General features: G+C 41.8%; 2 protein-coding genes across 2 annotated transcripts in view; one reads left to right on the plus strand and one right to left on the minus strand.

Moving 5' to 3' along the window:
• Positions 1-19,472, plus strand: part of LOC129769759 (phospholipid-transporting ATPase ABCA1-like) — a 37,287-nt gene extending 17,815 nt beyond the window's left edge. Inside the window, exons 7-9 of the mRNA XM_055772213.1 lie at positions 17,441-18,384; positions 18,444-19,169; positions 19,228-19,472. Of these exons, the coding sequence (XP_055628188.1) occupies positions 17,441-18,384; positions 18,444-19,169; positions 19,228-19,405 (1,848 nt within the window). The 3' untranslated portion in view covers positions 19,406-19,472. The remainder of the gene's footprint in view (positions 1-17,440; positions 18,385-18,443; positions 19,170-19,227) is intronic.
• LOC129769762 (uncharacterized) overlaps positions 1-25,831 on the minus strand; it is a 125,004-nt gene that overhangs the window by 68,353 nt on the left and 30,820 nt on the right. The window lies entirely within an intron of this gene.

Raw genomic sequence — 25,831 nt, forward strand, 5'->3', positions numbered from 1 at the left:
CCACTCATTTTTTCGAATTAACCTTCCACCTATTGGAGGGATTGAAGCTGTTGCTTGTCATGCAAACATCAGAGGCAAAGACCTCTGTATTGTCAGCTTGTATTGGCCTCCGAGAGCTGCGGTTAGCCGCAAGCAACTTGTTGACATGTGCTCACTCCTTCCTGAGCCACGATTGATCTTGGGAGACTTCAACTCTCACGGAACTGCCTGGGGGGAACAGTACGACGACAATCGTTCATTGTTGATATATGACCTTTGTAACAGCTTCAATATGACCGTTTTGAACACTGGGGAAACAACACGTGTACCTAAACCTCCTGCTAACCCAAGTGCTCTTGACCTCTCGCTTTGCTCGAATTCACTATCGTTAGATTGCAAGTGGGATGTAATCCAGGACCCCAACGGTAGTGATCACTTGCCAATCAAAATTTCCATCACCATTGGGTCGAATTCTTCTGAATCTATAAACATGGCATATGACCTCACAAGACACATTGACTGGAAAAAATATGCGGACGCGATTACTCTAGCCATCAATTCCAGAGATGGTTTACCTCCATTGGAGGAGTATAACTTCCTTTCTCGTTTGATCTATGACAGCGCAGTTCGCGCTCAAACGAAACCCAATCCAGGTTCCACCATTTTCCGAAGGCCTCCCAATCTATGGTGGGATAGCCAATGTTCCAAGCTTTATGTAGAAAAATCGAATGCATTTAAAGCTTTTCGGAAACGTGGTACTCCTGAAAATTTTCAAACGTATTTAGCCCTTGAGAATCAGTTCAAAAATTTTGTTCAAAGGGAAAAAACGTGCTTATTGGCGAAATTTCGTGGGAGGTTTGTCACGAGAAACGTCAATGAAAAAATTATGGAAAGTGGCTCGAAACATGAGAAATCGCTCTTCATCCAATGAAAGCGAGGAATATTCACATCGATGGATCTTTAATTTTGCACGAAAGGTTTGTCCTGATTCAGCTCCTGTGCAAAAATTTGTTCGAGATATACCACAAGATAGGTGCGATCTTGATTCCGAGTTTTCGATGGTAGAATTCTCTCTTGCTCTCCTTTCATGTAACAATTCTGCTCCGGGATCGGATAGAATTAAGTTCAACTTGCTGAAAAATCTCCCTGATGTGGCGAAACATCGCTTGTTGAACTTATTCAATCGGTTTCTGGAGCATAATATTGTTCCAGATGATTGGAGACAAGTACGAGTTATAGCTATTCAAAAACCCGGAAAACCCGCGTCCGACTTCAATTCGTACCACCCAATAGCAATGCTGTCTTGTATACGGAAATTGTTGGAGAAAATGATCTTGTTTCGCCTTGATCGATGGGTTGAAACGAATGGCCTACTCTCAGATACACAATATGGGTTCCGCAGGGGCAAGGGGACGAATGATTGTCTTGCGTTGCTTTCTTCAGAAATTCAATTGGCTTACGCCGAAAAAAAACAAATGGCTTCAGTATTCTTGGACATAAAGGGGGCCTTTGATTCTGTTTCAATAGAGGTCCTGTCAGACAAATTACACTCTCGGGGTCTGCCGCCTCTATTGAATAATATGTTATATAACTTGCTTTGTGAGAAACATTTGAATTTTTCTCACGGGGATTCGACAGTAAGTCGGGTCTCCTACATGGGACTCCCCCAGGGCTCATGTTTAAGCCCCCTTTTGTACAACTTCTATGTAAGCGACATCGACAAATGCCTTACACAAAATTGCAACCTAAGACAACTTGCAGATGATGGAGTGGTGTCTGTCGTAGGATCAAACGAATCCGAACTGCAAGGACCCTTACAAGATACTTTGAACAATTTTTCAACCTGGGCCATTGGGCTAGGGATCGAATTCTCCACGGAGAAAACAGAGATGGTGGTTTTTTCTAGGAAGCATAGACCAGCAAAACCAAAGCTTCAACTTTTGGGTAAACCGATCACTCATGCTATGTCTTTCAAGTATCTTGGGGTCTGGTTCGACTCCAAATGTACTTGGGGGGCCCATATTAGGTATCTGAGTAAAAAATGCCAACAAAGAATAAACTTTCTCCGTACAATTACCGGCACCTGGTGGGGAGCCCATCCCGAAGATCTTCTAATGTTGTATCGAACAACTATTCTCTCAGTGATGGAGTATGGCAGTTTCTGTTTTCAATCAGCTGCCAAAACACACCTCATTAAACTCGAGCGAATTCAGTATCTTTGTCTCCGTATTGCGTTGGGATGTATGCCCTCAACGCATACCATGAGTCTCGAGGTTTTGGCAGGCGTACTCCCACTAAAAGATCGCTTCAATTTATTATCTCTTCGGTTCTTCATTCGGTGTAAGGTTATGAACCCATTGGTGATCGGAAATTTTGAGCAGCTGATCGAGCTAAATTTTCATTCTGGATTCATGAGCTCATATCATGAATTCGTCTCCATGCAGGTTGATTCTTCTTCGTATATTCCCAACCGTGTTTGTTTTCCTGACTACATCAATTCCTCTGTACATTTTGATCTGTCCATGATGCAGGATATCCATGGAATTCCAGATTATCATCGATCGGGGATCGTTCCTACGATTTTCGAAGCAAAGTATGGGCGTATCAATTGTGATAATATGTACTTTACTGATGGGTCCTCTATGAATGAGTCCACAGGATTCGGAGTGTTCAACAATTTTTTTAGCACCTCACACAGTCTTCAGTATCCTTGCTCAGTGTATATTGCTGAATTGGCAGCAATACACTGGGCGCTGGACAGCGTCGCCTCACGACCTGTTGAACACTATTACATTGTAACGGATAGTCTGAGCTCTGTCGAAGCTATCCGTTCAGTGAGGCCGGAAAAGCACTCGCCGTACTTCCTTGAGAGAATACGAGAAATTTTGAGTGCTTTATCCAGACGCTGTTATGTCATTACCTTTGTCTGGGTCCCTTCACATTGCTCAATTCCGGGTAATGAGAGGGCTGACTCATTAGCAAAGGTAGGTGCAATTGAAGGCGAAATTTATCAGCGTCAAATCGCCTTCAATGAATTTTATTCTTTAGTTCGTAAAAATACCATCGTTAACTGGCAACGCAAATGGAACGAAGATGAATTGGGCCGGTGGCTCCACTCAATTATCCCTAAGGTTAGCCTCAATCCGTGGTTCAAAAGTCTGGAATTGAGTCGGGACTTTATTCGCACCTTCTCCCGACTAATGTCCAATCACTGTTCGTTAGACGCGCTGCTTTTTCGTTTTAATCTTGCCGACAGCAATCTCTGCGGTTGTGGCCATGGTTACCACGATATCGAACACGTTGTTTGGTCGTGCGAGTTGTATCTTGTCGCCAGATCGAATTTAGAAAACTCCCTTCGGGCTGGAGGAAAGCAGTCCAATGTGCCGGTGAGAGATGTGTTGGCTCGGTTAGACCTTGATTACATGTCCCAAATATATGTTTTCCTTAAAGCTATCGATCTTCGAGTGTGATTGTTTATACATCCTTTTCCCCTCCTTTTCGTCCTTCGCGAGCTATCGGTTCCCTTCCTACTAACATTAGAATAAGTTAAATTGTGAATACATATTAGATGTAAGGATAGTTTTAAGAATTGAGTGTGAAGTGTCAGTGTGAATGAGAATGTGAATGTGAATGTGAGTGCGAGTGTAAACACACATCTCCTTACATCCCATCCTTTTCCTAATGAAAATGTGTCACCCTTCTAAACTCGAGTCGACCGCGAGTAATCGGTTTCCTATTTCATTAACCATAGAATTAAGGAAACAACATGTTGATATATGCTAGTTGAAATATAGTTAAGAGTTTGGCTCCATTAAACTTATGTAACTGGGCCTGTAAAAATAAACGGATTAATAAAAAAAAAAAAAAAAAAAAATTCTAATTAGATTCCTGATGGAGCTGAAGAAGAGATGAAAAACAGAGAGACACTGGTGCTATTCGATTATAAGCTCTAAAGAAGTTAAGTAGGATTAATGTATGGATATAAAAAGAAGTAATATTATACAAAGAGTAATAAAGAACTTAGCTGGAATCGTTGTCAACTGATCATTCCTGCAATCCACCCTATAGTGATACCTGCACTACCGAACACACAGGCACATACTTCGCCCTAGAAATGATAAAAAAAAAGAACACACACACATACACACAAATGGAAACAGTCCGATAAAGCCAAACGAAATCTTCGCGTCTTCGCATCACAAACAATTGCTTTATTCGGAGAGCATTAACTTTTAACTGCTTCAGTGAATCCTAAACACACTCGCGAATTTATGGCCAACCGCTAGAATCATACTCAACGATCAGCAGAGAAAAACGCGTTCGAACATGTCTGACGAAGCTAGAAGAACCAAACGAGGAGCGAAGAAAAAATGCCAGGTTGGGACGACAAGATAAATGAAGAACTTACTCAACAGTGGAAAGAATTTCTAGCCGCATTGTCAACGGACGGGCAATTTCGCATCCCACGACAAGTTTTTATGAATGATGCAGTTAAGACAGAAATACGTGGATTTGCCGATGCGTCAATAAACGCGTATGGCGCTTGTATCTACATACGCTCTTTATATGATAATGACACCGCAAATATGAGATTGATAACAAGTAAATCAAAGGTATGTCCAATCACACCGCTTACTATTCCTAGAAAGGAACTTTTAGCTGCACTGCTATTACATCGATTGGTAATCAAAGTTGTTACTGCAATGGAACTAGAGCATGTTCCAGTAGTTCTATGGAACGATAGTCAAGTCGTTCTCGCTTGGTTCAATAAACCACTTGAAAGATTGCAAATTTTCGTTAGAAATCGAATCTCAGAGATCAAATCTAATGACACCGTGACTTGGAAATATGTACGATCAGCCGACAACCCAGCGGACATAGTGTCCCGTGGAATGTCTTCAGAAGCTTTAGCTAACAACCGTTTGTGGTGGAACGGACCATCCTTCCTTCGGACAATTGAGTATAAAGAGGAATTGCTGGAAGTAATGGTCGAAAGCGAAATCCCAGAGCTTAAACCGGAGACGATTGCTAACGTTGCTATTGTGGATGAAACACTTTCGATCTTTGAGAAATTCGACTCGTTTCGTAAAACGCAAAGAATAATAGGCTACATTCTACGCTCTATTGCTAATCTTCGGTCCAAATCTGAGGAAAGGAATTTCTCCAAACGACTTTCACTTACTGAAATACGAGAAGCAACAAAATGCATGATACGAGTAATACAAAAACATGAGTTACATGAAGAAATCGAGCGCACTCGTGCTAGCAAGCCATGCAACCGAATTGAAAATCTCAATCCGTACATTGATAGTGATGACATCTTGCGTGTTGGAGGCAGAATTCGACATTCTTCTCTTCCAGACCAAGCAAAACATCAATGGATTCTGCCTGATAAGCATCCACTCACACGAGCACTGATAGTGGACATTCATAGAGAAAATCTTCATGCTGGGCCAAGTTGTGTTATCGCCATGCTTAGGCAAACATATTGGCTATTGAACGAAAATCTTCTGTGCGTAAAGTGACACGAAGCTGCGTTACTTGCTTCAAATCGAACCCAAGACTAGCTGGTCAATTCATGGGCGATTTACCATCATGCTTTTTTGAAAGTTGGAATCGATTATGCAGGGCCTATCTATGTAAAACAAACGACAAGAAAAGCGACTCCCGTGAAGGGATATATTTGTCTATTCGTATGTATGGTGTCTAAAGCTCTCCATTTGGAAGCAGTTGAGGATCTCTCGACTGATGAATTTCTTGCGGCACTTCGACGATTTGTTTCGCGAAGAGGAGTACCAGAAGAAGTGTATAGCGACAATGGTACAAATTTTATCGGCGCTAAATCAGCATTGAACGAGCTCTACAGACTGTTTCAGACAGATATTACGAAAGATAAGATTAATAGTTTCTGTCAAAGCAAAGAAATAAAGTGGACAACCATTCCACAAAGTGCACCTCACTTTGGAGATTTATGGGAGGTGGGAGTAAAGAGTGTTAAAACCATTTTGAATCGCGTTATCAATCAGCTAATTTAACGATTATGGAATTTGCGACTCTTTTGTGTCAAATCGAGGCAATTTTGGATTCTAGACCCTTATTTTCCCATTCTTCCGACCCAAAAGACCCAGAAGTGAAGTGGACACATGATTATTGGCAGACCTCTAACAGCCACATCCGAACCCTCTTTTATTGATATTCCTATAAATCGATTGCACCGATGGCAACGCATCCAACAGCTGAGACAGCATTTCTGGAATCGCTGGTCTCATGAATATTTGGCAGAGCTTCAATCAAGAGCGTTATGTGGTACAACTGCCGTTAAAAGAAACATGTAAGCAACTAGGAGATTCAAGACAGATGGCTATAAGAAGGTTTTACATGATGGAGTCTAAGCTATGCAAACAGCCAGAAATCAAACAACAATATGATGAATTCATTGAGGAATATGTACACTTGGGACATTGCAAGGAAATAAATGAGAAACAGGATAAAGATGGTATTCAAAAGTGGTATTTGCCCCACCATACTGTGCTCAGACCATCAAGTTCTTCAACAAAATGTCGAGTGGTCTTCGATGCGTCAGCGAAGGTTGGCGGGAGATCTTTGAACGATGAGATGATGATTGGTCCTACTGTTCAGCCAGATCTACTGACAATTATTTTGAGATTCCGCAAGCACCGATATGTTTTAAGTGCCGACATTGCAAAAATGTATCGGCAAGTCCTGGTTGATAGTTGCCACACTCCACTACAACGTATACTTTGGCGAAAGAATCCAATAGATCAGATAAAAGTTTTGGAATTGCAGACTGTTACATATGGAATGGCAGCTGCTCCTTTTCTGGCAATAAGAGCTTCCCTTCTATACCATTGCATATGGTACATTTATGCAGTAGCCATTTAGGCGTAAGAGTTTTCCTTCTGTTCTTCCATTATCCAGTTAAGACTGGACAACGGAGACAGTTGATTGATCATTTTTGTGTTATTTATAGAACAGCAGCCCGATGTGTCTTTGCAGAGTAGAGCAGTTGTATGGATGAATCGATCTTATTTCGACCGTGGATCAATCTCCATCGCTGATGATTGTTGCGTGGACGTAGTTGTACTGTAACAACACAAAGATGATCAATTAGGGCCCTGAGTTTTGAACGCACGATCGATCGCTTACTAAGCGAACGTGCAACCAATGAGGCTACGGAGACCCCCCTACAGAAAATAGTTATGATCATTGATTGCATAGCGAAACATGAAGAGTATGGATTTGTTGCCACGGTTTCTAATACCTGTACATCATGTGTTCAATAAATAAGGGAACGTTGATAACACTAGAAAGGTAAAGGTCTCACATTTCAAACGCAGCCCACTTTATCTAAATCGGTTGACAGGTTGAAAAGTTACGCGCTTTTTAATAACAGTATGTTTTGTGCTTGTGTCGTAAAAATACAATGGAACAAAGAGCAAATATTAAATTTTGTTTTAAACTTGGGAAAACATTTAGTGAGACGTACGAATTAATGCAAAAAGTGTATGGTGATGATTGTTTAGCTCGTTCAAAAGTTCATAAGTGGTTTAAACGATTTAAAAATAGTCGTGAAGATTTGAATGATGATGAAAGTAATCGTGCTGAATTGGTGGAGAAAGTCCGCGAAATCATTGCTGTTGACGGAAATTTCACTGTTAGAATGTTGGCTGAAGAATTAAATTCATTTACTGGTACTATTTGACTTTTTTAACTGACTGGGTAACAGAAAGGTTATTGCCGCTCACTCTCGGTCAGACGGACCTCGACAAGACCTCTAGTCCCTGGTCTAGCCACGGGGACTGTCTGAGGCGGGTTCCAACACCTCTTTTCCTGGCTAGCTCGAGCGTGGGATTCGGAGATCCCAAGGTCGGCTTACTTGGACTTTTTTCGGAAACACAAAATTAAAACTAACTATTCTTTTTCAATTCACTATCTCTTTTTTTTTTTTTTATTTCTAGTCACTTACAAGTTTGTGTGTGTCGTGTGTAGTGTGTGATGACCGGCCGGCTGGTCCTCTGGTCCTCGCTGGTCGTCTGGTTGATGATTCTGGGGGCTGGCGGGGCTGGATCCCGCGTGGCTGACTGGTTCTATGCGGTTTTCCGCAATGCCGATCAAGGCATAAGCCTTTAAAAATGGGTCCTGATCCCTTTTGGGTGAGGGCAAATGAGCATGTTTCTTTCCCTTCTATTTCTTTGAATTACCTGATTCTTTCTTAATCCTTTTTCCACTGTCATTTCTCCTTCCTCTCTAATTCCAATTTATCTTCCATTTGCAACTTTACTTCAACTTTTCAACGTGTATCGTCCTCGACTATCACTGTTTTTTTTTCAGGTGGTTTTAGCTCGACGATAGCAGTGGAAAAGAACTAGGCAAATCTCCTAGTTCTTTTCCTAGGCTCATTATTGCCCCCTCCCAACATCCAGCCTCCCAGTTCACCCTCTCGATAATATATTTTCCCATAATGTATATCTGTATGTATTTCTATGTAACCTCCTCTCTGTCTCCCTAACTGTTATTAAAGGCTGTCAGTGTCCTCTATGCGCGTTTCTGGTGAAGTCATAGGGCAAACTACCCAAAACGGTAACAAGGTCTGTGCACGCTTTGTTCCACATCAATTAAATGAAGACCAAAAAATCGCTCGTGTAGAGCATTGTAAAGACATCATTTCAACAGCTGAAAACGATCCAGGTTTTCTTGACTTTTTTTTTTGCAGACTTATCTCACTTCTTAACTAGGCGAACCTAGCCAGAATTTTCACCTGCCCCCGGGCTTCTGAATGCCAAAGGGGGACTAGGCTCTGCGGAATTCACGTATCTGCATGCTCGTGTTGTTTCAGTCCTGACCGAGAAATTGTCGGACAATCGCGCAGGTGCTAAGGATGACCGACTTTTGGATGCCGGCCAATTCCTTCTCCATGTTCAACACCTTTAGCGCTTCCAGAAGAGTCTTCGGGACAACTGGAACGACTGGAACAATTCTTGGGCCCTCCCTTAGCCCCCACAGTTCCTTGAGCTCCACGGCCAATGGTCGGTACTTGCAGATTTTGCGACCGTGGGTCTCCTCCAGATTCTGGTTCAGTGGAATAGCGACTTCGATGATGGTGACTTTGCGGTCGCTCTTGTCGTAAACCATAATATCTAGACGGTTGTGGTGGATCGAGAGGTCGGTCAGAACAGTGCGATCCCAGTACAGCTTAAAACAGTCATTTTCCAGGACAGGTGCAGGCAGGTACCGATAGTTTGGTACGTTGTCTTGCAGCACATTGGAGCGCCAGTTGTCGGTGAACAATACGGGCCATGTTGTTGTGGCGCTCGGTGTAGGCTGAGTTGGCCAAAACAGGACAGCCTCCCATAATGTGCTCTATGTTTTCACCTGTTGATGGCACATCCGGAAAATGTCATCAACGTCGTGATGCCAGATGTACCGCCTGCAGTTTCTCGTCGGCATTATCCTGTCCTGGATGGCTATCATGTCGGCTTCTACTACTGAAGAGAATTCACCACGCGTTAGCCACAGATTAGATGCGGCCTTGTCGACGTGTGGCCGGTCCAATTGATGGGGGTGCCTTCTGCTTCCAAGCTGCAATCTTCTCCTCCACTGTCTGCAGATTGCAGTTTAGTTGGTACTCCGCTTGCGCCAAGTGCAGAGCGCTGTATCCTCTGTCGGCGGCGCAGACAGCCCGGTATAGCGCGTTTTGGTTGGCGCGTTCTGCGAAGTACCCGCGCAGTTGTCGTACCTGGGCAACACACAGTGCAGATATGTCGACTATTCCAAGTCCTCCTTCTTTGCGTGGCAGTGAAACTCTCTCCAGTGCCGATTGAGGATGGTGCATTCCGGCCTCTTTAAATGCTTTCCTCATCCTCCTCTCAAGGTCCTCTAGGTCAGTTTTGCTCCATTTGACTACACCAAAACTGTAGGTCAAAAACTGTAGGACGAGAAACGAGTGAGGTATGGAGTCATATGCCTTCCTATAGTCTATATAGGCCATACTTAGTTTCCGCTGGTTATAAACCACCTGGCCGACTATGGCTGCGTCGATGATGGCCTGGTCTTTGCAGCCATGCGTATTTTTCCTGCATCCTTTTTGCTCTTCTGCGATGATGTGATGCTGTTCGCAGTGAGCAGAGACTTTGGCGGTAATTATGCTGCCCAGTATTTTGTACAGACTCGATAGGCATGTTATCGGTCTATACTTTGATGGGTTCAATGTGTTGCTGTCTTTCGGGAGGAGGAAGGTGACGCCACGGGTGGCGAATTCAGGAAGGTTGTGTGGGTCACGTAGCACCTTGTTGAAGCACTCAGCTATCTTTGGATGTGCGACGGTCAGCTTCTTGTGCCAAAAGTTCTGGACACCATCGGGGCCCGGTGCTGCCCAGTTCCTCAGGTACCGCGAGGCTTCGCGGACATCGTTCTCTCCGACGATGATAGCTGGCATCTCTCCAATTTCACCACAACTCTCCTCCTCCCGTCTTAACCACATTTGCCCGTCGCGATGTTCTACTGGGGTCTCCCAAATATTCCAGAAGTTCGTCACATCGCTAATATCTGGCAAACCTTCGCGGTAGTCGGGCTTCTCGTCGCTAATGTGGTCGTAGAACGCTTTCTCGTTATCTCTGAACATCCGATTTTGTTCCTGACGCTTTGCAGAGTCAGAGTAACGTTTCAGCCGTTTTGTAAGGACGCTCAATTGCTGTACTAGTGTGTCGAGTTTTTCCGTCAGCTGGTGAGCTCCCAGCTGGCGAAGTTCAGTAGGCCGCACGATCACAGCAACTTGGCGACATAATTTAGCCGATCTGCTGCCTCTTTTGTACGCCATCAGTCTTCCAATTGCGGCGCGCTTGTTTAGGATCCGTTGCTCCAATCTCCTTCGCCATGGAGGCTCACGCCTTTCACGGAGATGTTGGAGCAGCCCGCCTCTTAGCCTTATACGATATCATAAACTTTTGGTGGTCGCCACAGCAGCACAGTAAACTTTCAGTTGCAGCTCCTCCATGTCCTCAGCATCAACCAAGTGCAACGGAAGATCGTGCTCGTTCATGAGCTTTACTGCACTGGTCAGCCTGCGGGAATGCTGCAACTTCGGAATTCTGGGGCGCGACAAAGGATCTGTGTCGCGAAACTGTGAGATCGCCTCGTCGTAGTGGAAGACCAGATCGCATAGTAGTTGTTGATCTGGTTGTGGGTCTTCCGGCTCAGGGGGTTGTTGTGCTGTAGAACAATTCAGACCAACAGGTAGGCACCTACCCTAGTGTTGATCCCAATTTGAAAACCACTTTTTTTCAAGATAATTACTGATTCGATCATAACTGGTGATGATCATGGTGCTTATATATGACCCTGAAACTAAGCGTGAATCTACAGAATGGAATCGAAAGGCGAGCCAAAATAAAAAAAAGCGTTTTCAGAAGTCCATAATCAAGGCAATGTTAATCACGTTCTACGGTTCCAAGGGTATAGTACACAAGAAATTTGTTCCAGAAGGTCAAACTGTTGATGGAGAATACTATTTACAAGTTTCACATCGTTCGTGTTAAACCTGAATATCCAGAGGGGAAACAGCTGTTTTTATTGCATGATAATGCACCACCTAACAAAACCAAAAAAGTTCGTGAATTTTTGATGAAAAAACAGATTTTTGTCATCGACCACCCTCAGTATTCTCCTGATCTATCACCATGCGACAAGGCCATGCGATGTCAACGGGGATCGAATCAAGGGAGGCTGGAATGCAAGGCTGTTTTACACGACCACGCTATCTACATAGCCACTAGTGATGTTGTATAAAAGCGGGATAATATTACACCTCATTAGAAGACGAAGTTGGCAAGTGTTTTCTAAGAGTGAAAAGGAGAGCATAAGCGAGAACCTATATTCTAGCTAGCTAGCTAGCTAGCATCATGCCGAATAACGCAGGGCTCAATTCATATCCGACCAAGGTGACATGACGGCCATGATACGGGAAAACATAATACTCGACGCTAAAGATCGACGGTCGTGCTATCCTGCTCCCTGAGTAAGGATGGGCACATTTGAAGTTCATCTAGGCTTAGACACTAGGTACTAGGCTCAGATGTAACATATCTTATTCTCACTGATCCGGTTCTGATCACGGTCCCCTTGAAAGGCTGTGTCATCCCTAGCTTGGCCATGCATGCAAAGATAACCATGAAGTCAAAAAAAGTCGAAACCGTTCTGAAAAAAGGAAAAGTGCCTATGATAAAATCTGTATTTTTGTTAAAAATAATCTTTTCATCTTAGTATTTTGACGTCTTTCATTAAGGGTGCCAAATTAGAAAACGTTCACGTTTTTATGTAATGAAGTTACCCTTAATAACTATTTTTCCACGAACGGATTTAGACGATTTACATACTTACATTTACATGCCATATCAATAACGAGCAACTTATCGGCGATCAACGAAGGGGAATGATTTAAAGTCGTCGTGAACAAAGAAAAGAAGAAAAACGAAGGGGAATATTTGCTTAGAGCATAAATATTGGACCTCGCTGAGGCAAATTTTGAGTATCGTTCTAGATACGAAGCAATGAACATTGCATTATCTTCCTTGTTTTGCGTCATCGTATGTCTTCGTTTCGGATTGAACTGTGGACGCGATCAAATTACTTACTCGCTGATGTTACTGGCATTATTGCAATCATTACATCAAACTGACGCCATTCCATTAAGGTGTATGTGAAATATTATCCAAAGTTATTAACAAGCGACTTGAACAAAATAACAGCGTAGTTCAATGTCAACAAAGTGATCGAGTCTTGGACACAACCTCCTAGAATTTTTTTTCAGAAAATTTTAATTGATATCTGTTTACAAATAGTGAGTATAGCTTTTTAACGTATTCTTAGCAGATATTTCTTTAACGTATTCTGATAGAAATATTTCTGTGCCATCCCACTTGCAGCATCAATAGCGAGAAATTAATGTAGCGCCGAGGCACATTTTTATTTACCACTGTGGATGTATCAAAATTTAAATGCTTGCTACGGGCACTGAAGAGAAGAAGAAATATTTGCAACTTAAGCTCCGCCCGTTTGCATCATTGTAAGTAGCAGTGATTGCTGCAACAAAAAAGATTTTCCCCTTACTGCTCTAAGAACCATCCAATCAACGTCGAAGAATACTGCATTGCAACGAGTCGCATCCAACAGCAAGCTCCTTTTGCAAGTTCTAAGATGCGAAGGTATACGAATTATCTTCAATAGTCCTAATTTTACTTCTCCAGAAAAAGAAAGATTAGCGCGTCTATGAAAATAAATTCTAGGCTGACGCGAACTGTTGCGAAAATAGGGCGCATGGAATATTCAGAACGAGGTGCTGATAACCATGGAAGATAAAATAGAGCGAAAAATAAGAAAATATTAGATAACGACATGGGCAGAAACTGAGGTTGACATCCCTCCGCACAAACGGAAACAATCACTGGTTCAACCCGAAGAAGTTTTTCCTTCTTACAAGAAAAGTGGAAAAACTTATATTTATGACTCTGTGCACGATCATATAAAAACGACCATAATACAGGGTTTTCCATTACGGGCTTCCGAAAGTATACAGCCCTGCGCTGACAACCGTTTGACATAGCTGTCACCAAAAGTGTCATATCGTTAGTTGAATGTCTGCCATTTTTTATGGATCGTTTTAGCATCGCACAACGTGTTAATTTTGGTCAATTATATTATAAAAATTATGAAAAACCGGTAAATGTTTTTCGAGTATTACGGACGGATTTTGGTCATCATGGACGGCCTACCAATCGCTATCGCTAATGTAGTGCGTAAATTCGAACAAACTGGATCCGTAGCGGATATTGTGAAACCTGTGCATCATCGTAATGTGCGTTCGGCCGAAAATATTGCTGCTGTTGCTGCCAGTGTGGAGGATGACCCGAATGTTTCGATTCCACGGCGTGTTCAGCAATTGGGCTTGTCAAACACATCATTGTGGCGAATTTTGGATTTTTATTAACATTTGCACCTACATCCATATAAAGTCCAACTGGTACAAAAATTAGAGCGTGGTGACCATGGAATGCGTCGGGCATACGTCGATTGGGTGAACAAACAACAGCAGCAAAATGCTGAATTTTCGCATCAAGTTTTCTTCAGCGATGAGGCACATTTCGAGCTCGGTGGCTATGTGAACACCCAAAATTTCCGTATATGGGGCTCAGATAATCCACACGTGATTGTTGAGAAGCCATTGCATCCGCCAAAAGTCACTGTTTGGTGCGCATTATGGTCTGGTGGAGTCATCGGGCCGTATTTCTTTGAAAATGAGGACGGCGAGACGGTAACTGTGAATGGTGAGCGCTATGGCCACATGTTAACCGTTTTTTTCTGCCACAAATTGAAGATATGGATACGGATGACATGTGGTTTCGACAGGACGGCGCCACGTGTCACACAACACGACCGAACATGGCCATATTGCGAACGAAATTTGAGGGTCATGCGACCCGCTAGACTTTTTTTGTGGGGTTATGCGAAAGACCGTGTCTATGCCAACTCTCCGCAAACTCTTGAACATTTGAAAGACAACATTCATGAAGTTATGACCGAGATACCGGCCCATATGTGCCGAAAAGTCAACAAAAATTACCTGTTCCGGATCAAGGTGTGCGAGGAAGCCCTAGGTGGACATTTGAATGATGTTGTATTTCACACATAATGGCATAAACCAAACTTTAATTTGAAATAAAAGTTTCATCGAAATTCGAATTTTTAGTGTGTTTTATTTCAATTTACTTTCAGAATTTGAAGTTGGAAAACCCTGTATGAATGCGAGTATTCTGTGTGTCCATTCACGTTGAGTCAGTTTTGAAAAACGAGTGTGAGGGAATGAGGGAATGTCGATTTCATGAGGTCGGGTTTTTTGAACTAGGATTGGACGATCATGGATCGATTTTCAGAAGATCGATCTTTTCCATTTCGATTTCCGATTTTTTGGATCGATTCTTTGTACCCGAAAAAATCGTAAAGATCGATCTTTTTCTTCCGGTCTTTTCGATCTTAGAGTTTTTTTTTCAATGTACATCGATTTTAATCTCACCAGCTGACAAATTTTATGAACATAATTCCAACATTTGGATAGCTTTCAAGGATGTCAAATTAGTGATAGTGAATAGGATTGAGTTATCAAAGATCGATATTTAGAAGATCGGTCTTTTTCCTCCCGATTTACGATTTTTCGGATTGATTCTTCCTACTCCAAATAAAATTGCGAAAATCGATCTTTTCTTTGCTATTTTTCCAATCGTTTTGACCGTAGTAAATTTGTTGTAAATTTGTGTTTTTGTGAACATTGATTCTCACCAAAATTCACAAATTTCATAAACATTGGATCGTTTTCAAGGTTTTTAGTGGTCGTAAATTCAGGAGAAGCAGTTTTGTAAGTTTGGTCATTACAAAACAAATGGTCACATGTTATAGTTACAGCATCACATTCACTAGGCTGACAATGAAAATTGTGATTAGATGGGATGGTGACATCAGGTCCAGCTGAAGCGTTTTTTTCTAGAACAGGGACTACTAGCAAGGTTTCGACTAAATGCCAGGTGTATTATACGATTGAATTCAACGGGATTATTGTTAGCAGAGTTCTGGATAAACATCAGTTGTTGAGTTTCTGATAATAATTTCAATTAATTTATTTGATTAAATAATTCCATAACGCAAAAACTGAACTTCTATTCTTACAACAGATGGCGTAACTTGATTATTATTCCAATGAATCAAATTTCCAGACATTCGTTGGAAAACTGCTGTCATTGCAAGTCTTTTTCAGTATATGTCAAAAAGTTGAAGCGTAAACAACATAGTTTTTTGCCACTTCGAATATGTCGAATCACGTACAGAGAATGTTTTTGCGGGGAGTGTTACTTCATTACTTAAATTTGAAGAAAAAAGCGGCACATTTTGGCGGAAGTTTATGGTGACAATGCTCCAATTGAGCGAACGTGTCAGACGTGGTTTGCACGGTTTAAAAGTGATAATTTTGACTCGGAAGACGAAGAACGTTCCGGACCGCCAAAAAAGTTTGAAGATGAAGAATTATAGGCTTTAGTCGATCAAGATCCATCACAAACGCAACAAGAACTTGCAGATACACTTGGAGTAGCTCAGTAAATCATATCCGATCGTTTAAAAGTAATGGGAATGATCCGAAAGATAGGACATTGGGTGCCGTTTGAATTGAAGCCACGAGACGTCGAACGCCTTTTTTCACGTGTGAACAACTGCTCCAACGGCATAAAAGAAAGGGTTTTCTGCATCGAATCGTTATTGACGATGAAAAGTGAGTCCATTACGACAATCCTAAACGTCGGGCAACGTATGGATACCCCGGCCATGCATCAATATCGAAGGCTGCGCGGAATATTCACGGCCAGAAGGTTTTGCTGTCTATTTGGTGGGACCAACTGGGTGTGGTGTAAAACCGAATGAAACTATTACGGGGGACTTCTACCGACGACAATTGATGCGTTTGAGCCGTGCACTGAAGTAAAAACGACCATAATACGAGCAAAGACACGATAAAGTTATTTCGCAGCACGACAATGCTCGGCCGCATGTCGCTAAACCGGTCAAGACCTACTTGGAAACGTTGGAATGAGAGATCCTATCCCACCCGCCGTATTCTCCAGACATTGCTCCGTCCGATTACTATCTTTTTCGATCGATGCAACATGACCTGGTTGACCAGCACTTCTCCAATGTTGATGAAGTCAAAAATTGAATCGATTCGTGGTTAGCCGACATTTTCCGATTATTTCCTCAAAGGGATCCGTGCGATGGGCAATACTTTGAATACGAAATTTGTAACCATTTTTGCAGAATAAAGCATTAATTAAAAAAAAAAACGAAAAAACTTACCGGTACTTCAATTACATTTTCTCTAGGTTTTCCAGTTTTTTGTGACTTTCGTTCTGAGAATCAAACTGAAATGCCTTTGATGTTTGAATAGAAATGTGAAATGCTTATTTCATGTTTTAGAAAAAGACAATACTTATATAGAACAAGTAAATAAACAAATAAATATTCACATTGGCATTCGATTTTTCAATGATCGATTCTTTGGTACCGATTTAATCAGTGAATCGTTCCTTGTGCCGTTTAAAAAATCGATCCATCAAGATCGATCTTTTTCTAAAGATCGCCCAATCCTACTATGAACTATGCAACCTTGATGATTGAACACGGAATTGACTCAATATCTAGAACTGTCAGTAAAGTGATTGTGAGATTTCGCTACTCTAGGTGATAGTATGTTATGAATGAGAGATGTGATTTTATTCACAACTTCAAATTCGTTGGCGGAGGTTCCGTGGAATGATACACTGCATGTGCACCGTGTGCAAGATGGAGATATGGTGGAGATTATTCAATTGTACTGAATTTTTCTTATATCTTTTTCATTTTCTGATAGATTCAGCTAAGCCGGGCGCACAACAACTTGGGGTTTCAACTGGCTTACAATACCGGCTTTGGAATGGCTTTCGTGTCGGGATTTTACGTAATATTCTACATCCGCGAGCGTGTTACCAAAGCTAAGCTGCTGCAACATGTCAGTGGGGTTGGACGTCTTTTCTACTGGTTCACCGGATTCATCTGGGACTATTGCACTTATGCGATCATCTGCTTGCTTACCGTGGCTTCCATAGCCGCCTTTCAGGAACCTGGGTTCAAAACTGCCGATGAAATATTCCGATTGTATGCGATATTTCTCTTCGTAGGACTACCTGCGCTCCCTTTGACCTATATCACAACACTCTTCCACTCCTCACCACCATCGGCCTTCATCCGGGTGAGTGTTGCCTTCATCGTTACCGGAACCGCACTGTTTATATTTGTGTTTCTACTCGGAACCGACATGTTCAATCTGGAAGTTCTTTCCGAAACACTCTCGACGGTATTTCTAGTATTCCCCCATTTCGTGCTTTGCGATGCAATCTCGAATCTGAGTCGTATGTCGATTGTAATCAGTATGTGTGGAGCGCCTCGGCCACCGGGTATTGAGCCAATGCCGATTTGTAAGGAAGATCCGTCCTACTTCCGATGGGATCGGCCGGGCATTGGAAGACACCTCTTCTACAGTTTAGTTATGATGGGTGTATATTTTGGCGTTCTGTTTTTGCTGGATTTCCGGGTGTTGAAAGCTTTGATCCAGGCGGTCAGAGAACGGTATTACAGGGGGCAGCACAAAAATGCGGTTTCAGGAGACGAAATTGATTCCGATGTTCGGGAGGAGAAAAAGCGCATTGAAGCAATGAGTGACGCAGAGCGAAAAGACACAAACTTGGTGGCACATCAGATCACAAAATATTACGATCGGTTCCTAGCCGTTAATCATTTAAGTGTGGGAATAAATAAGTACGCTTTTTTCTATTTACTTATGTATTGATTAGATCATCATATTCCGAATCTTCCAGCTACGAATGTTTTGGTCTGCTAGGAGCGAATGGGGCTGGGAAGACAACGACCTTTAAAATGTTGTCAGGGGACGAAACAATTTCATTTGGCAACGCTTGGATCAAGGGGAACAGTTTGAAGACAAACCTAAAGAAAGTTCATAAGCACATCGGCTACTGTCCCCAATTTGATGCGTTGATAGTGGATTTGACGGGACGGCAAACGTTAAGATTGTTTGCGTTGATGCGTGGCGTACCGGGAAATAAGATACCTCATCTAACACTTTTTCTAGCAAAAGAATTCGGTTTCGTAAAGCATCTGGACAAGCAAGTGAAAGCGTATAGTGGGGGTAATAAGCGAAAGTTAAGTACGGCACTGGCACTGTTGGGCAACCCATCGGTAATCTATTTGGATGAGCCAACGTCGGGAATGGACCCCGGTGCGAAAAGGAATTTGTGGAATGGCATCTGTCGGTTGCGGGACAGCGGAAAGACCATCGTGTTGACTTCCCACAGCATGGAGGAATGCGAAGCGCTGTGCACTCGGCTCGCCATCATGGTGAATGGTGAATTCAAATGTATCGGATCGACGCAGCATTTGAAGAACAAATTCTCACAAGGTTTCGTGTTGATCGTCAAGGCTAGGAAAAGTGAATCTTCGAATAAGCCTAAAGATGGGTCGACTGTACAGCATTTGGAGCAAATAAAGCACTTCATCTCTACTCAATTCCGGAAGGCACAGTTGAAGTAAGTAGTTTGCCATTTGTGATCTTAATTTTTATTAACATTTGTATATTTGAAACAGGGAAGAATATCAGGATATCGTCACGTATTACATATCATCAAACAAGTTGAAATGGTCTACTATTTTCGGTATGATGGAAAATAGCAAACGTACGCTTAATGTAGAAGATTACTCGATCGGTCAAACTAGCTTAGAGCAAGTATTTCTTTTTTTCACAAAATATCAGAATGATAAGTGAATCGAATATTTTTCTGAAAAGTGTTGTTAGTGTAAGTTAAACGAATAGGTATCAACCGCGAGTGTGATGACGAGTCTAATAAATGTTCATTGATTATTTGTAAATATTCCTCATTATTTCTTCTGACATCCTTCTTTTAGTGATAATTTTATGTTAGTAATTACCGTTTTGTCTCATATTCCGAACACTTAAGGTTTGATGGCCATTCAACAGTGTCTCATTACTCAAAATGGTACTCTTTCGCAAAATCAATTTTGTTTTTGGATACACTAGAGCCTTCTTTTTCATTTGACTACAATAAAATTGATTTACAAATACATATTCATGGTGAAAAAAACTAAAAATATGTTTAATCACTTTTGTCTCAAATTCCGAACACTAGTTTTGTCACTGACTCATATTCCGAACACTTTTGTCTCAAATTCCGAACAGCAAAAATGCAATTTAAAAAAAAATTATAACTTTTAAACCACTGGTCCGATTCATATGATCAATATATCAGATTAAAGTCAATTAGCTTGTCGTCTTTGGAAAAATGTTATGCTCGTGAAAAAATGGATTTTGCTTTTGTAATTATTGATTGTATTTGTTCTATATAGTTTACATGGTTTCGGGACCAAGGGCGCTATATCAGTATCGATTATTGTAAATGATGTTAAAATGAAGTCTATAACCCAAAGCATGTCAGGGTTTTGAATGATAAATTATTTATAACATTAAAGTTCAGTAAATTTACATTTAAAAATGAAGTGTTCGCAATTTGAATCATGCGTAGAAACTTGATTATATTCCGAGCTCTAATTTAAATGAAGATTTCTGCATAAAATATCATTTTATTTCATCCATTTATTGTAGATTCTCACCATTTCTAGCACTTAACATGAAAACAACAAACAAAATAGTTGCAAAAACTACGAAAACTGAAAAATTAAATAAAGCTTTTTTTACAGAATTTGCCAACGCAAACATTTTATCATCGATTTTGACTGTCATTTCTTTGCAAATAATTGATATTATAAATTATAGGCTGTATCAAAACCTGTTAAAATAAAGGCTATAACCCAAAGAATTTCAGTGTTTTGATTATTCAATTAATTTTAACATTCAAGTTCGGTGAATTTACATTTGAAAATGAAGTGTTCGGAATTTGAATCATGCGTAGAAACTTGATTCATATTCCGAACACTACTTCAATATTAATTTTAATGAAGATTTCTGCATGAAATATCATTTTTTTCAACCATTTATTATATGTGCATATATTCTCTAGCACTTAACATGAAAACAACAAACAAAATAATAAAAAAAAAACTACAAAAACTGAAAAATGAACGATGCTTGTTTCTTACGGAATTTGCAAACGCAAACATTTTATCCTTGGTTTTGACTGTCACTTTTTTGCAAATATCTAATATTATTATTATTATTATTATTATTATTATTAATCTTCGACCTAGTCGCACAGATCTTAAACTTAAACTACGTTCATTATTCGGTTTTTAAAATCATTTTTAGCCATATTAAAGTCGAAACTGCTACTAACATTGTTGAACGCCCTTAGGCAGCTGCTGAATGGGCTGTTGAACCCATAACTTGTTCTATGTCTAGGAACGATAATTAAAGGCAATTGTCTAAGTTGACGTTGAGGAACGTAAAACGAAACTTTTTCAAGTAGGTCTGGACAATCGATGTTGTTTTTCAAAAGGTCGAATATGAACAGCCGTTGTGTCTGGGTTCTTCGTGCTGATAGTAACTGAAGGTCTATAAGTTGGCAGCGAGCCGCATAATCAGGGAGATTAGCCGGGTCGTTCCAGGGAAGGTTACGGAGGGCGAAGCGCACGAATTGCCTCTGTACACGTTCAATGCTGATCACTTGAGCAACGTGATAGGGTGACCAGATCGGCGAGGCATATTCCAGAGTACTGCGCACTAACGTACAGAAAAGCGCTTTCAGGGCATAGATGTCGGTAAACTGCGATGCGTTTCGGCGGATGAATCCGAGAACAGAAAACGCTTTGGCTGTTATGGTGGCGATATGTTCGTTGAACGTCAGCTTGGAGTCACTGACAACGCCCAGATCGCGGATGGACTGAACACGTTCTAGAGGAGTTGTGTTAATTGAGTAGACGTGATTGATCGGCGACATACCACGGGTGAACGTGATTACCTTGCATTTAGTGATGTTCAAATGCATACCATTATCGGAGCACCATTGCGAAGTGATGTTAATATCCGTTTGTAGCGCAGTACAATCCAGTGTTGACTTGATTACTCTGAATATTTTTAGGTCGTCTGCATATAATAGCTTCCCGGATGACAATCGGGGGCATAGATCATTTATAAAGAGAACAAAGATAAGAGGACCCAGTACGCTTCCCTGTGGAACACCGGACGCTATTTCAAATAATTCCGATCGTGCAGAGTTGAGTTGTACGAACGCCTTCCGACCCGTCAGATAAGATAGTAACCAGTCCGTGATCCAGTTTGGAAAGCCCATGTACTTCAGCTTCTCCACTGCGAAGGCATGCGGTACAGTGTCAAAGGCCTTCGAGAAGTCGACATAAATAGAATCGACTTGATTCCGACGTTCCATTTCCTGGAACAAGCTGCTTGTGTAGCACATCAAGTTGGATGTTGTGGAGCGACGAGGAACAAATCCATGCTGGTATTCAGAAATCGACGGTGTTGCTGCAGCCAGTAAAACTTTATGAATAAGGGATTCTAGAACTTTTCCTAAGCAACAGAGTATCGAGATGCCGCGGTAGTTCTCGACTCGTTGCAAGCTTCCAGCTTTATGAATGGGGATCATAGAAGCAGTTTTCCACATAGCCGGAAACGTTTTCTCTTGCACGGATCGATTAAACAGTAGTGTCAAAGGCTCCACTAGAGATGTAACACAGTTTTTGAATAAAAGTGGTGGTAAACCATCGACTCCTGCTCCTTTTGACACGTCAAGATCTTCTAATACATTCCGCACTTCTGCCCTAGAGAAATCGATGAGGGGCAGATGAACATTATAGAAAGGCACATCTTGGAAACTACTTTGATGACTTTGAAGCGAGGTAGAGCTGAACACACTTTGAAAGTAGTTTGAAAACAGATTTGCTGCTTCTTCGGCAGAGGTAGCCGTAGATGAGTTGTAGCTTACGTTGTTGGGTACACGATTATTGGTTCGTTGTAGTTTTACAAATTTCCAAAATGTCGAAGGATTTTTCTTCAGTGATGACTGTAACCTGATCACATAATCGTAGTGGGCAGAGACAAGACGTTCCTTATAGCTGACTTCAGCTTGCCGTAGAAGATTTCTATTTGAATCTGTTTTAGATTCGAAGAAGTGTTTGCGGGCTTTGCGGAGTCTGTTTCGCAGGTTACGTAGCTCGGCATTCCACCAAGGCTTCCTGTAGGTAGAGCTGATAGCACGGCGACGACGGGGAACATTAGCGTGCAAGATTTCGAGTAATTTATCATAGAACAGCAGTACGTTCTCATCGACAGAGTCACCTTGGAAATAATTCTGCCAGTTTACTGACGAGAGTTCAACATTCAGAGATGAGAAATCACACCTCCGAAAGTCAAAATCGAAAGCTGCGGGATGCAAATCTACCTGGTCGTAAATGCAGCAATGGGTATCTACTTGCGAGACGAATGGTACGTGATGAACGTCGATATTCAGGAGAGGAAGTGGAGGTGCGAAAATCTCGAGATCGTCCGGTGAATCAACGAACGCCAAATCAAGGAGCCTACCATTGCAATTTGTGAGAGAGTTCACTTGTACCAAACCACAAGAAAGAATGGATTCCGTAATTGTAACTTCATGTTCACTAGATGCGTTTACCGGCAAAAGTCCATTGATATCTTCGTCAAAATGCCAACGCAAATAAGGGAGGTTAGAGTCGCCCAATAGTAGAACGATATCATTTTCAGATGATCGATCACAAATGCTCTGAACGGCCGAAGCGTGAGTGGAATATAATCTTGGATCAGAGTTAGGTCGTAAGTAGATACCGACGACGTATATGGATCGATGTGGAAGCACTAAGCATATAGCAACTTGCTCTATTTGCTCACAATTCACCAAGGAGACTGCACTGCAGCAAATACTGGCTCTAACTGCGATAAGCACTCCACCGCCCCTCTGAAGATCGCTAGTGGACTCATTACGATCGCAACGAAACACTGAGTAATCTGACGTCAGCTCGACGTCGCATATATCCGGGCGAAGCCATGTTTCGGTGAGCACGACCACGTCATAGTCACAACTCGATAAAGCAAGTTTGAGATCGTTCGTTTTAGTGCGTAGTCCTCTAACATTCTGGTAGTAGATGGACAGGATGGAGACTCCGTTGCAGTTGCAGTGGTGGCTGCTGGCAGAAATCGAAGAGGCTAGGCGATAAGACTCTGGCGTTCCGCTCGCAGGTTCATTGGCGAGTGCGGAACTGTCGACGGAGGTGCAGCTGAAAACGGGTCGAGTATCAGGAAGCGATGATTGGGCGAACGATATGTACTTGCCTGGCATAGCAGGCTGGAAGCCCCGTTCTGTAGCCACAGACACAGGACCGGGACGACTGCGACGGCTGGAACTGGATTTATTTGGTTGCGACAAAGTGGTCGGTTGAACGGTCGCGACTGTTCTGGGCGTAGAAGGGGCTTCCGTAGTGCTTTTTGATATGCGTCCCGGCGAATGCTGAATTCCATTGAATTGTGTGCGTCGATGCCAGCGATCTTTTCGCAGTAAGTTGCTGGAAGCCGAGGATTGGTCAGAAAGCGTCGAGTTCGTATTGTAAGTGTACTTGCCCGACTGCAAAGGTTGGGCAGCCCCCTCTCCGGAATCGAACACAGGACCGGGACGACTGCAGCTGGAACTGATGAGATTTGGCTCGACTGTGCCGAAAGGATAAGGGCTACCCATAGAACCTGTTCGCATGCGTCCCGGATTGCCCTCAGTGCAAGATGTTGATGAAGCTTGTTGACAAGGTGATCGATCGTTCGTTTCTGATTCTAAGGCAAGTTCGGATGTGGCAGAGCAGAGCTGTTTTTTTGATTGTGATTGAACACACGGACAGTAACTCCGTCGGGCCAATACCAAGGATCACCGACCACGTCGGACACGGCATTGCTGACGGTTACTTTGAATGAAACGAATGATAAATCCTCGAGGCTTTTTCCACGCGGAACCAGTTTTACTACATTCACGAACGAGGAGTCCACATTTGCGATGTTGTGAACATGCTGTTTTATATTTTCTTCTTTTTGGTCTGGAGTAAAGGGTGTCACGTAAAAAGCCACTGTGTCAGTTATAGTCTGGTCAACTTTGGCGACGCTCAACGTTCCCGTACTTGGCCGGATACCATTACTACCGGAGTGGTTTTCATTATTAGGTACGATGGGCTGATTAGGGACTTTGCGTTCATTAACAAGTACCCGGGCGTGGGACGGAGACTTGTGGATAGATGACTGCCTCGAGTTATCGACTGGAGCAGCAGGCGTAGAGTGGGAAGTGGATCTAGTCTGTCGGTTTGGTAGGATTTATAAATTATAGGCTGTATCGATACCTGTAAATGATGCCAAAATGAAGCCTATGCCTCAAAGAATGTCTGTGTTTTCATTATGCAATTATTTATAACATAAAAGTTTAGTAGATTTACATATAAAAATGAAGTGTTCGGAATTTGAGACTGTTCGGAATATGAGACAAAACGGAATCTCAATTCACTTTGAGTTTCAATAAAATAGTTTCAAAAATTTCTCAATTGAGAATTCTAAGAATCATTTTTTCTGTAAAACTCGTGTTATTTCATGTGCGTTATACTTGGGCATGCCAGTTTTTTTTACTCATGTAAATCCGAAGATTTCTTAGAATATTCGCAATTTACTAAGCAATCTAAGGCTTTCTCGAATCCTTCGGACTTCTTAGAATTCAACATAACGAATGATAAGTCATATTTCGCATAAATAACCAAACCGTCCAAATACTTTGGTTTGGTATAATGTGTCTGCTGAAAGTTAATAAGAACAGTCAGTGAATGCCGGTAGCGCTTGTGACGAAGCATGAAAATAACGCCTTTGAATTTATAATGACACATTGAATTTCCTTTTGTGCAAAAAAATAGTTCAAGTAGTTGAAATTTTCTTGATTTAGATATACACCCAAACGAAAAATATTCGAATCCGGCTAAAAATGTTGTGGCTTTTTAGATGAATTACACTTTCACTTTTACTATAAATAAAATTGAATATTAATAAGAAATTTAAAATGGTATATTATATATGGGCCAAAATTGATTGAAGTACCAAATTTTACCTAAATTTAGTTTAATTTGAAATTTGACAAACTGTCTAAGGCTAAGATATGTTCAGCTCTCTGTTTTTTCGTTACCACAGAACCCGAGCGAAGCAACATGTAAGGAAAAACGATAGGGAGTTATG

Source organism: Toxorhynchites rutilus, chromosome 2, assembly GCF_029784135.1.
Source record: "Toxorhynchites rutilus septentrionalis strain SRP chromosome 2, ASM2978413v1, whole genome shotgun sequence".
In the NCBI taxonomy this organism is placed as follows: Eukaryota; Metazoa; Arthropoda; class Insecta; order Diptera; family Culicidae; genus Toxorhynchites; species Toxorhynchites rutilus.